This window comes from Oncorhynchus nerka, linkage group LG3 (assembly GCF_034236695.1).
Source record: "Oncorhynchus nerka isolate Pitt River linkage group LG3, Oner_Uvic_2.0, whole genome shotgun sequence".
Classification (NCBI taxonomy): domain Eukaryota; kingdom Metazoa; phylum Chordata; class Actinopteri; order Salmoniformes; family Salmonidae; genus Oncorhynchus; species Oncorhynchus nerka.
The window spans coordinates 72,992,526-73,005,155 of record NC_088398.1 but is presented as its reverse complement, the minus strand read 5'-3'; the positions used below and the strand labels follow the sequence as shown (position 1 = coordinate 73,005,155).

At 49.5% G+C, this 12,630-nt stretch overlaps 1 protein-coding gene across 6 annotated transcripts in view; it reads left to right on the top strand.

Annotated features, from left to right (window-relative positions):
* The window catches only part of LOC115113207 (POU domain, class 2, transcription factor 1-like), a 33,510-nt gene that overhangs the window by 11,208 nt on the left and 9,672 nt on the right, over positions 1-12,630 (top strand). Inside the window, exons 2-14 of one of the 6 annotated variants that reach the window (XM_065015502.1) lie at positions 2,726-2,797; positions 5,209-5,294; positions 6,748-6,843; positions 8,368-8,550; positions 8,875-8,961; positions 9,340-9,466; positions 9,749-9,840; positions 9,941-10,117; positions 11,282-11,423; positions 11,533-11,678; positions 11,764-11,958; positions 12,059-12,164; positions 12,270-12,597. In XM_065015502.1, coding sequence (XP_064871574.1) covers positions 2,734-2,797; positions 5,209-5,294; positions 6,748-6,843; positions 8,368-8,550; positions 8,875-8,961; positions 9,340-9,466; positions 9,749-9,840; positions 9,941-10,117; positions 11,282-11,423; positions 11,533-11,678; positions 11,764-11,958; positions 12,059-12,164; positions 12,270-12,597 — 1,829 coding nt within the window. In that variant the 5' untranslated portion in view covers positions 2,726-2,733. Of the gene's footprint in view, positions 1-2,725; positions 2,798-5,208; positions 5,295-6,747; positions 6,844-8,367; positions 8,551-8,874; positions 8,962-9,336; positions 9,467-9,748; positions 9,841-9,940; positions 10,118-11,281; positions 11,424-11,532; positions 11,679-11,763; positions 11,959-12,058; positions 12,165-12,269; positions 12,598-12,630 lie in introns of all 6 variants that reach the window. The other 5 variants (XM_065015509.1, XM_065015516.1, XM_065015528.1 and 2 more) reach the window with 5 other exon arrangements.

Here is a 12,630-nt window from a genome sequence, read left to right as displayed (position 1 = left end):
CAGGCCCCACAGCATGGCTACTGTTTGGTTATTCCAGACCAGGCCCCACAGCATGGCTACTGTTTGGTTATTCCAGACCAGGCCCCACAGCATGGCTACTGTTTGGTTAGTCCTGACCAGGCCCCAGCATCACTACTGTTTGGTTATTCCAGACCAGGCCCCACAGCATGGCTACTGTTTGGTTAGTCCTGACCAGGCCCCAGCATCACTACTGTTTGGTTAGTCCTGACCAGGCCCCAGCATCACTACTGTTTGGTTAGTCCTGACCAGGCCCCAGCATCACTACTGTTTGGTTAGTCCTGACCAGGCCCCAGCATCACTACTGTTTGGTTAGTCCTGACCAGGCCCCAGCATCACTACTGTTTGGTTAGTCCTGACCAGGCCCCAGCATGGCTACTGTTTGGTTAGTCCTGACCAGGCCCCAGCATCACTACTGTTTGGTTAGTCCTGACCAGGCCCCAGCATCACTACTGTTTGATTAGTCTACTGTCCTCAGGTCTGATTTGTCATGTCCTTTGTTCAGTCTCTGTTCGTCCTGGTCAAATGGTGTGAAGTATTTTGTGAAGGAGTGGTTGGAATAGTTGTAGTTGGGGAGCAGAGAAAAGGGAAGAAGGTTTAGGATTCTCTGAGCAAGGCTATGCCACACGTTCGTGCCCTCTTTTTCAGAGATCTATCCACCCCAGCAGTAGGAGATTTGGTGGTGAGAAATACTTGCTGTGGCTTTGAAAAAGAGGGTTTAAGTGTTGTAACCTGGCCTAAATCGGCCTTCTGAAGACAATTGAGATTTAATTCTAACATTGCTTTGACGCCCCACTCTGTCAGTCGGGCGCCTGCCTGTCCGCCACATTATGTTCCAAGGCATGTTCTTCTACGCTGAATTGAAAAAGGGAGAGGGGGGAAAAGCCAGCTGAACACGAAAAACGTATCTAATGGAATTTAAAGCTAATCTAAATATGCTAATCTCCACACGCTTCATAAACAGCCGATAGTACCCGTTGCCCCCCTTCTCTCTATTTCTCTCAGTAGTTGTGCAGAGTGGAATGCTATAGCCACGAGGGGTCCGTCAGTAATGACAGACCCCTCATTAATAGCTCGGCCTGGTCTCTGTGTCTCCTGGGGGAGTTTGGGACCAGCAGTCCGAGACATTCTATTAGTTCTATTAGCGCCCTCCACCTGTCCATGCCAACATTCCCAGACCACCGCTCGAAAATCCTCACACTGAATTTTGGGAAGTTGTTTCGCATCCTTTTTTACCAGGCCCTCTTAGCTAATTAATCTGTGGCTTGCATTCTGCCGGTAATTGGGTTTGTTCTGTTCCCCTCCCCCTCCAGCCTACGCTGTATGCCTGTTTTGATCCTTTTTCCCCGCTCCTATTCCCTTGTTTTTTTTATCATCCTCCAAAAGCCATCCAATTAATATGCTAATGAGATAATACATATTTATGGTGGTTTTAAATTATGCAGACAGCTTTCAGAGCCCGGTGTGAAACGAGTCACTCGCAGAACTTCAAAGCCTTGCATCGCTAACGAGGCAGGGCTTGATTTGCATACTGCTTTAATCAGCTGAATACTGATTATACTTCATTATAGAGTGTGGGGGAGAGAGGAGAGGGGGAGAGAGGAGAGGGGGAGAGAGGAGAGGGGAGAGGAGAGGGGGAGAGAGCTGCCAGCTGCAATCGTTTATTTTTCCTTCCAGAGAGAGAGAACTTTTCCAGTAGTCGTGACAATCCTCGTGCGTACAGGAGACAGAGAGAGAGTCGGAGAAGAAGAGGGAGACCATTGCAAAGGAAAGAGAAAGGTAGAGAAAGAGAGGAGAAAGGTAGAGAAAGAGAGGAGAAAGAGCTGTTAGTCTAAACCCTGTTGGGTTTCGTGGAGTACTGAGGCTGTGTGTGTGTGTGTGTGTGTGTGTGTGTGTGTGTGTGTGTGTGTGTGTGTGTGTGTGTGTGTGTGTGTGTGTGTGTGTGTGTGTGTGGTTGTACTGGACTCAGCTCGCTGACCAGTGGAAAGTAGAGAGGGAGGAGTGGGAGGGGCAGTGTGCCGACTGGACAGCCTGACGGAGGGTCTGTCCGGTGCAACCAAGCCTATCTGCTGTCTCTAGCTTTTGCAACCATGCTTGAAAATAAAGGGGCACCAGAGTCGTGGGGTCCGATGTAGTGTGTTTGTGTGCGTGCATGCGGATGTGTGTATATGAGAGAGAGAGATCATCAAGGACCAAGTCAAAAGGGGGAAAAATTTACTCTTGCTGGGCTTTTATGGATGCAAACGCATGCTCCAGGGTCTCTGTTATTTGCCATTTGCTTGGTTGAGAATGTTGATTATCACTGTATTTAATGGGGCTTTCTAATAAGTTGGCAAATGTAGGCGCCCACAAAGAAATTTAGGCGCACAATGGAAAGTATTTGAGGTATTTTCAAGGCGCACTGGTGCTCCTACATTAAAATTCCAGGTCACACAGCTAAATATTTAGGAGCACATGCAAGTCAAATGGTTGAATTGTAGCGCTCTGTTACTGTGTGTGTGTGTTTATTAGAAAACATTATCATGCTCTGTTGAAGGAGTGGGATGTGTCTAGTGTCATTATAGTAGGGTAGAAGACATCCGATCTTTATAAGATGTGGGCTTTAGGGGCTGTTTTGGGATGGGATGGGATGGGATGGGATGGTGGGGCGTCGATTTTAGAGGGTCAATGACCGTGGAGTAAAATTCTCTCTGTCTGCCTCTTCCAGATTGTAGAATGAGTAATGCGTCAGAAAGGAGTAAATGTGGAATGGAGAGTCAGAGTGGGGACGGCAACACAGGTGAGTTACCTGTTGTGACCTGCCACTGCTTTGCTCTGCCTGTCTGTAACTCCTTCAACTGGTCACAAACGGATAACCAAAAGGACTGTGGTTCATTAGGCTATAAGTTCAGTTTATGGTCTTCTGTTTGAAAACCCTTGGTCCTTTTTGTTGCCCTCTGAACACATGCCGGGGTCTGCACTTTGCACACAGCCGTGTGTGTGTGTGTGTGTGTGTGTGTGTGTGTGTGTGTGTGTGTGTGTGTGTGTGTGTGTAGCAACATAACGGCATGAGAGGTTCAGTGAGTTGTTGTTGTGCTGTAATTAGAGGCTACTTTTTTATTTTATTTCACCTTTATTTAACCAGGTAGGCTAGTTGAGAACACCTTTATTTAACCAGGTAGGCCAGTTGAGAACACCTTTATTTAACCAGGTAGGCTAGTTGAGAACACCTTTATTTAACCAGGTAGGCTAATTGAGAACACCTTTATTTAACCAGGTAGGCCAGTTGAGAACACCTTTATTTAACCAGGTAGGCTAGTTGAGAACACCTTTATTTAACCAGGTAGGCCAGTTGAGAACACCTTTATTTAACCAGGTAGGCCAGTTGACAACGCCTTTATTTAACCAGGTAGGCTAGTTGAGAACACCTTTATTTAACCAGGTAGGCCAGTTGAGAACACCTTTATTTAACCAGGTAGGCCAGTTGAGAACACCTTTATTTAACCAGGTAGGCCAGTTGAGAACACCTTTATTTAACCAGGTAGGCCAGTTGAGAACACCTTTATTTAACCAGGTAGGCCAGTTGAGAACACCTTTATTTAACCAGGTAGGCTAGTTGAGAACACCTTTATTTAACCAGGTAGGCTAATTGAGAACACCTTTATTTAACCAGGTAGGCCAGTTGAGAACACCTTTATTTAACCAGGTAGGCCGGTTGACAACACCTTTATTTAACCAGGTAGGCTAGTTGAGAACACCTTTATTTAACCAGGTAGGCCAGTTGAGAACACCTTTATTTAACCAGGTAGGCCAGTTGAGAACACCTTTATTTAACCAGGTAGGCTAGTTGAGAACACCTTTATTTAACCAGGTAGGCCAGTTGAGAGCAAGTTCTCATTTACAACTGCGACCTGGCCAAGATAAAGCAAAGCAGTGCGACACAAACAACAACACAGAGTTACACATGGAATAAACAAGCATACACTCAATTGTGCTATGTGAAACTGGGGGGGTGAGAGTGCTATGTGAATCTGGGGGAGGGGGGGGGGGTGAGAGTGCTATGTGAATCTGGGGGGGGGGGGGGAAGAGAGTGCTATGTGAATCTGGGGGGGGGGTGAGAGAGTGCTATGTGAAACAGGAGGGGGGGTGAGTGCTATGTGAAACTGGGGAGGGGTGAGAGAGTTCTATGTGAAACTGGGGGTGAAAGAGTGCTAGGTGAAACTGGGGGGTGTGAGAGTGCTAGGTGAAACGGGGGGGGTGAGAGAGTGCTATGTAAAACTGGGGGGTGAGAGAGTGCTATGTGAAACGGGGGGGGTGAGAGAGTGCTAGGTGAAACTGGGGCGGGTGGGTGAGAGAGTGCTATGTGAAACTGGGGGGGGGTGAGAGGGTGCTATGTGAAACTGGGGGTGAGAGAATGCTATGTGAAACTGGGGGGGTGAGAGAGTGCTATGTGAAACTGGGGGTGAGAGGGTGCTATGTGTAACTGGGGGTGAGAGAATGCTATGTGAAACTGGGGGGTGAGAGGGTGCTATGTGTAACTGGGGGGTGAGAGAATGCTATGTGAAACTGGGGGGGTGAGAGAGTGCTATGTGAAACTGGGGAGCGGGGGCTGAGAGAGTGCTATGTGAAACTGGGGGTGAGAGGGTGCTATGTGAAACTGGGGGGGGAGAGAGGGTGCTATGTGAAACTGGGGGGGTGAGAGTGCTATGTGAAGGGGGTGTGAGAGTGCTATGTGCTATGTGAAGGGGGTGTGAGAGTGCAATGTGAAGGGGGTGTGAGAGTGCTATGTGCTATGTGAAGGGGGGTGTGAGAGTGCAATGTGAAGGGGGGTGAGAGTGTGAACAGGGGGGGTGAGAGTGCTATGTGAAGGGGGGTGTGAGAGTACTATGTGAAGGGGGGTGTGAGAGTACTATGTGAACAGGGGGTGTGAGAGTGCTATGTGAAGGGGGGTGTGAGAGTACTATGTGAAGGGGGTTGTGAGAGTACTATGTGAAGGGGGTGTGAGAGTACTATGTGAAGGGGGTGTGAGAGTACTATGTGAAGGGGGGTGTGAGAGTGCTATGTGAACAGGGGGGTGAGCTATGTGAAGGGGGTGTGAGAGTGCTATGTGAAACTGGGGCATAAGAGAGTGCCATGTGAATCTGGGGGGGGGGGGGGTGTGAGTGCTATTATTTTCCTCGTCTGATGACTTGATTGCTTTTCTGTTCTCAGAAATCCAAACGAATGGACTGGACTTTCAGAGGCTTCAGACCACAAGCGCAATCACCAACGCTCACACACAGGCTCTCCTCCAACAGGTAACAGCGACACACAGGAACAGTGCATTTAAATGAGTTAGGCTCTCTCGGTATCGGCTAGGAACAAGGCAGATTAATCAACCCTGTATGCTAATTAGCTGCTCTGCGGTTGCTTGGAAACAGATGGCGGAGAATATGCAAATCTATGCAGAATTCACATGCACTGCATAACATTTAAAAAAATAAAATAATTTGATTAACTTCTTCACTCACCCCCTCCCTTCTTCCTTCCTCTCGCTGTTCTCTGTGGGCTGCAGTACATTTCAAACACCCACCTCCCTTCCTGCTTTTCTCATGTAGATCATTTTCTGTTAAGACAATAGCTTCAAATTTTATTTTACTAGGCAAGTCAGTTAAGAACAAATTCTTATTTTCAATGACGGCCTAGGAACAGTGGGTTAACTGCCTGTTCAGGGGCAGAACGACAGATTTGTACCTTGTCAACTCGGGGGTTTGAACTTGCAACCTTCTGGTTACTAGTCCAATGCTCTTAACCACTAGGCTACCCTGGCACCCCAATAGGTTACCTAGTATTGAAACCCTGTGTTTGTGGATATCTGTCAGTGGGAGTGTGTTTTGTCTTGGTGTGTAGATGTTTTTCCACTTCTTCTACACTCCAAGGTTGAAAAGTAAAGTATGGGTCTTTCTCTAATCAAGAATCTAACAACTAGATTTTTGGCTTCTGTATACAATAAGTAGCAGTCAACATCATTATTTATTTAAAAACATACCGATATGGTGTACAGAGAACTGACGACTTGTGATAAATGCAACGTCTCGAGACTGGACTAAACCGCAACATGCAGTTGTAAAAGAATGCAGATATATTCGGACTGGAAAAGAGTATTGCACTCAGTTTACAGTCAGAGTTTACACTTAATCAGGAGGTGACTGTACCACGAGTCTGTTTCTATATGACATGTCTTCTGGGAAGGTTATCCTATCTATATGAGGTTATCCTATATAATAAAGGTTCATTAAATAAAACATGAGGTTATCCTATATGAGGTTATCCTATATAATAAAGGTTCATTAAATAAAACATGAGGTTATCCTATATGAGTTTATCCTATATAATAAAGGTTCATTAAATAAAACATGAGGTTATCCTATATGAGTTTATCCTATATAAGGTTATGCTATGTGAGTTTATCCTATATAAGGTTATGCTATATGAGTTTATCCTATATAATAAAGGTTAATTAAATAAAACATAAGGTTATCCTATATGAGTTTATCCTATATAAGGTTATGCTATATGAGTTTATCCTATATGAGGTTATGCTATATGAGTTTATCCTATATAAGGTTATGCTATATGAGTTTATCCTATATAAGGTTATGCTATATGAGTTTATCCTATATAAGGTTATGCTATATGAGTTTATCCTATATAAGGTTATGCTATATGAGTTTATCCTATATAAGGTTATGCTATGTACTCTGCTTCTAGTCCAAGTCAGAAGACTCGGGTGCAATTCCGACATCGGTCCAGCAGGGGGTGCTGCCTCAGGCCCAGCTCATGCTGGCTGGGGGACAGATAGCTGGAGTAAGTGGCATGCTGTCTGCCTGCCTGCTTGCCTGTCAGTTCATCTGTCTGTCTGTAATGTGATGGATCTCTATGGCCTTCTCGTCTCATCTCCCTCATCTGTACTGATCTCCCTCATCTGTACTCGCTTTCTATCTCCCTCTTTCTCTCTGCCCCCCCCTCCTCTCCTCTCCCACTGTACCATGTCCTCCTCTCGCTTTCTATCTCCCTCTTTCTCTCTGCCCTCCTCTCCTCTCCCACTCTACCATGTCCTCCTCTCGCTTTCTATCTCCCTCTTTCTCTCTGCTCTCCTCTCCCACTCTACCATGTCCTCCTCTCGCTTTCTATCTCCCTCTTTCTCTCTGCCCTCCTCTCCCACTCTACCATGTCCTCCTCTCTCTCTCTTACCTCTTCCTCTCCTCTCCCCCGCTCCTCTCTCTTACCTCTTCCTCTTCTCTCCCCTGCTCCTCTCTCTTACCTCTTCCTCTTCTCTCCCCTGCTCCTCTCTCTTACCTCTTCTTCTCCTCTCCCCTGCTCCTCTCTCTTACCTCTTCTTCTCCTCTCCCCTGCTCCTCTCTCTTACCTCTTCCTCTTCTCTCCCCTGCTCCTCTCTCTTACCTCTTCCTCTTCTCTCCCCTGCTCCTCTCTCTTACCTCTTCTTCTCCTCTCCCCTGCTCCTCTCTCTTACCTCTTCCTCTTCTCTCCCCTGCTCCTCTCTCTTACCTCTTCCTCTTCTCTCCCCTGCTCCTCTCTCTTACCTCTTCTTCTCCTCTCCCCTGCTCCTCTCTCTTACCTCTTCCTCTTCTCTCCCCTGCTCCTCTCTCTTACCTCTTCTTCTCCTCTCCCCTGCTCCTCTCTCTTACCTCTTCCTCTTCTCTCCCCTGCTCCTCTCTCTTACCTCTTCCTCTTCTCTCCCCTGCTCCTCTCTCTTACCTCTTCTTCTCCTCTCCCCTGCTCCTCTCTCTTACCTCTTCCTCTTCTCTCCCCTGCTCCTCTCTCTTACCTCTTCTTCTCCTCTCCCCTGCTCCCTCTCTTACCTCTTCCTCTTCTCTCCCCTGCTCCTCTTCTCTTCTCTCCCCTGCTCTCTCTTTCTCCTCCTCCCCTGCTCCTCTCTCTTACCTCTTCCTCTTCTCTCCCCTGCTCCTCTCTACCTCTTACCTCTTCTTCTCCTCCCCTGCTCCTCTCTCTTACCTCTTCTTCTCTCTCTCCCCTGCTCCTCTCTCTTACCTCTTCTTCTCCTCTCCCCTGCTCCTCTCTCTTACCTCTTCCTCTTCTCTCCCCTGCTCCTCTCTCTTACCTCTTCTTCTCCTCTCCCCTGCTCCTCTCTCTTACCTCTTCTTCTCCTCTCCCCTGCTCCTCTCTCTTACCTCTTCTTCTCCTCTCCCCTGCTCCTCTACCTCTTACCTCTTCCTCTTTCTTCTCCCCTGCTCCTCTCTCTTACCTCTTCCTCTTCTCTCCCCTGCTCCTCTCTCTTACCTCTTCTTCTTCTCTCCCCTGCTCCTCTCTCTTACCTCTTCTTCTCCTCTCCCCTGCTCCTCTCTCTAGTTGACCCTGTCTCCAGCGCAGCAGCAGTTGTTGTTGCAACAGGCCCAGGCCCAGCTCCTAGCAGCAGCCATGCAGCAGCAGTCAGCCAGCCAGCAGAGCAGCACTACGGGGGCCAGCATCTCTGCCTCTGCAGCCACCCCTATCACACAACTGCCCCTGTCCCAGCCCATCCAGATCACCTCTGTAAGAGATTCGCACACACACACACACACACACACACACGAGAACCCGCATGTGCGCAAAACAAACACACACACACGCACACACACAGAGACAGGTAGACACACACAAACACACCACATCATCACTAGGGCTAGATGGAATCTGCAGGGGGCAGAGTATCCTGCTACCTCTAGAATGGGGTGTGAAATAAATAAAAAACTATGTAATGATGTCAAACCCAATACTGTTCCACTATATATCATATACCAACCACAGTGTCATCATTAATTGAATATGCAGGAACCATGGAGCTCTGGAGGTAATGTTCACATCGTTCCCCCTCAGATTCCCTCTGGTTCTACCCATCTTCCAGGCCAGCTAAGCCAGCTGGGATACCCCTATGAGATGGCGACCTTCAGCAGTTACCTACCTGTAGTACTCCTTTTTAAATCACTGTTACATGAATGACTGGACCTGTATAATGTAACTGTAGTGGTACATCTGTAAAACAGTGTAGTGGGAATGAGTGTGTTTTTTTTTTCCTGTAGCACAATAGAACCTGATCTCCATGTGGAAGCTTGATGAGAACCTTCCTCTGTTGATCTCTGCAGTATGAAGCTAGAAGGGAGACCTTTGAAGCCCTGTACCACTCTTACCTTTTAGGACTATAGCCTGCTTGTTAATACTGTTTTACCTCTAGATACGAAGGCTCCATGTTTGTGTGAGATGAACAACAATAGCATGAAGTGATTGGTGTATACCTGTAGTAATGTGTGCTCCTCTCCTGGTGTGTGTGAGGATGTTCAGCAGTTACAACAGCTGCAGCAGCAGAACCTGACCATGCCCCAGTTTGTCCTAGTTCAGCCTGGCCACCACATCGCTACCCAGCTGCAGCCTGGCCAGTTCATCATCTCACAGTCACCACAGGGCCAGCAGAGTATGTACCACACACACACACCCCACACACGCACACACACACACGCACACACACACACGCACGCAGATACACCCACACGAACACAGGCACGCAGATACACCCACACGAACACAGGCACGCGCACACACCACACACACACACCACACACACACACACACATACCATGCATGCACGCACGCACACACACACACGCAGATACACCCACACGAACACAGGCACTCGCACATATACTCTCACCCTCCCTTTATGCCTCTTAAAAGTTCTCCATTATTCCCTCAACAGGTCTCCTGCAAGGCCAGAGTCTTCTAACTCAACTACCTCAAAGCCAAGCCAACCTCCTGCAGACTCATCCCAGCATCACGCTCTCCACACAGGTCAGACACTACAGATACGGCTACCATGTTTCAAACCTTTCCAGTTTAAACCATGTTTAGTTTGTCTAACCCCATACGCACCCCATCTCCCGTCTTGTAGCCAGCGACTCCAACCCGCACGATAGCAGCCACTCCCATCCAGCCTCTGGCCCACAGCCAGACCTCGCCCCCTAAACGCCTGGCCACGCCCAGTCTGGAGGAGCCCAGTGACCTGGAGGAGCTGGAACAGTTTGCCAAGACCTTCAAACAGAGACGCATCAAACTGGGCTTCACACAGGTGTGTGTGTGGTTGGGGTTGTCAGGGAGCGGTAGGAATGTGGGTGTGTGTGTGTGGTTGGGGTTGTCAGGGAGCTGTAGGAAGGTGTGTGTGTGGTTGGGATTGTCAGGGAGCTGTAGAAAGGTGTGTGTGTGTGGTTGGGGTTGTCAGGGAGCTGTAGGAAGGTGTGTGTGTGGTTGGGATTGTCAGGGAGCTGTAGAAAGGTGTGTGTGTGTGTGGTTAGGGTTGTCAGGGAGCTGTAGGAAGGTGTGTGTGTGGTTGGGGTTGTCAGGGAGCTGTAGGAAGGTGTGTGTGTGGTTGGGGTTGTCAGGGAGCTGTAGGAAGGTGTGTGTGTGGTTGGGGTTGTCAGGGAGCAGTAGGAAGGTGTGTGTGTGGTTGGGGTTGTCAGGGAGCAGTAGGAAGGTGTATGTGTGGTTGGGGTTGTCAGGGAGCTGTAGGAAGGTGTGTTTGTGTGTGTGTGGTTGGGGTTGTCAGGGAGCTGTAGGAAGGTGTGTGTGTGGTTGGGGTTGTCAGGGAGCTGTAGGAAGGTGTATGTGGTTGGGGTTGTCAGGTAGCTGTAGGAAGGTGTGTGTGGTTGGGATTGTCAGGGAGCTGTAAGAAGGTGTGTGTGTGTGTGGTTGGGGTTGTCAGGGAGCTATAGGGAAGTGGTTGGGGTTGTCAGGGAGGAAGGTGTGTGTGTGGTTGGGGTTGTCAGGGAGCTGTAGGAAGGTGTGTGTGTGTGGTTGGGGTTGTCAGGGAGGGAGCTGTAGGAAGGTGTGTGTGGTTGGGATTGTCAGGGAGCCGTAGGAAGGTGTGTGTGTGGTTGGGGTTGTCAGGGAGCTGTAGGAAGGTGTGTGTGTGTGGTTGGGGTTGTCAGGTAGCTGTAGGAAGGTGTGTGGTTGGGGTTGTCAGGGAGCTGTAGGAAGGTGTGTGTGTGGTTGGGGTTGTCAGGGAGCTGTAGGAAGGTGTGTGTGGTTGGGGTTGTCAGGGAGCTGTAGGAAGGTGTGTGTGTGTGGTTGGGGTTGTCAGGGAGCTGTAGGAAGGTGTGTGTGTGGTTGGGGTTGTCAGGGAGCTGTAGGAAGGTGTGTGTGTGGTTGGGGTTGTCAGGGAGCTGTAGGAAGGTTTGTATGTGTGTTTGTATGATGACAGCAGAGCTGTCCCTTAACATCTCTCTGTCTCCCCCAGGGAGATGTTGGCCTGGCTATGGGCAAGCTGTACGGTAACGACTTCAGCCAGACCACCATCTCCCGCTTCGAGGCCTTGAACCTGAGCTTTAAGAACATGTGCAAGCTGAAGCCACTGCTGGAGAAGTGGCTCAACGATGCAGGTTTGTCCCTGAGCTGACCGCCAGCCCTGTGTGTGTGCTGTATTGTGTACGTACATATACCTGGTCTTTACCTTTGTCCCTGTCCTTTGTCGCGGTGCTGTTTATGCAGACAATCTGTCGTCTGACCAGGCCCTGTCCAGCCCCAGCGCCCTGGGCTCCCCTGGCCTGGGTATGGAGGGGCTGAACCGCCGACGCAAGAAGAGGACCAGCATCGAGACAAACATCCGTTTGGCCTTAGAAAAGAGATTTCTGGAAGTGAGTGACATTTCATATTCTAGATTATCTCTCAGGAACTGCCCCAATACTGAAAGGGAATCCCTGGGGTTTTGCCCTCTTCAAGCAGAACCAAAAACCTACCTCTGAGGAGATCACCATGATCGCCGACCAGCTCAACATGGAGAAGGAGGTGATCCGGGTGTGGTTCTGTAACCGGCGGCAGAAAGAGAAGAGGATCAACCCCCCAAGCGGTGGATATAGCAACACCGGGACAGGAAGCAGCCCCATCAAAACCATCTTCACCCCTACGATCCCCCTGGTATGAACAACACACACTGGCATGTACCACACACACACACACGCAAAGTGTTTTTTCCTATTCCATGTTCAACCCCTCTCCTTCTCCTTCCCTGTTGCAGGTGGCCAGTACGGCCAGCCTTGTGACCAGTAACACACCGACCACACTGACTGTAAACCCAGTGATGCCTCTCAACAGCACCAGCGTGTCTGGCCTGACCTTCACAGGTGCACAGGGAAAGGGACAGGATCATATTTAGCTAGGATATTCTCTTCCCATTTCCCACCTTCTGGACCTCAAATACTAAACACCCGTCTCCCGTTCTGTCCCAGGCACGACCATAGGAGCGACCACAAACACGGCGTCTGTCATCTCCACGGCACCCATGGTTACTGCGGTGACCAGCTCCCCATCGCTAAGCCCCTCCCTCACGGCCCTCCAGGCCACGGCGGCGGAGACCGGCGGAACCCAGGAGCACACGGTGGTCACGCAGGCACTGTCGTCCCTAGCGACCACTCTGGGGACGGGTCAGGTGATGGTGGCTGGACTGGGCCTGTCGGCCGCCCTGCAAGGCGCCGCCCAGTTACCCACCAGCGCTAGTTTCGCCGCCATGGCCGGACTTAACCAAGGACTTATGGCGTCATCGCAGTTCACTCCTGGGTGAGTAGGATGGGGAGGGGATACCTGAGCACG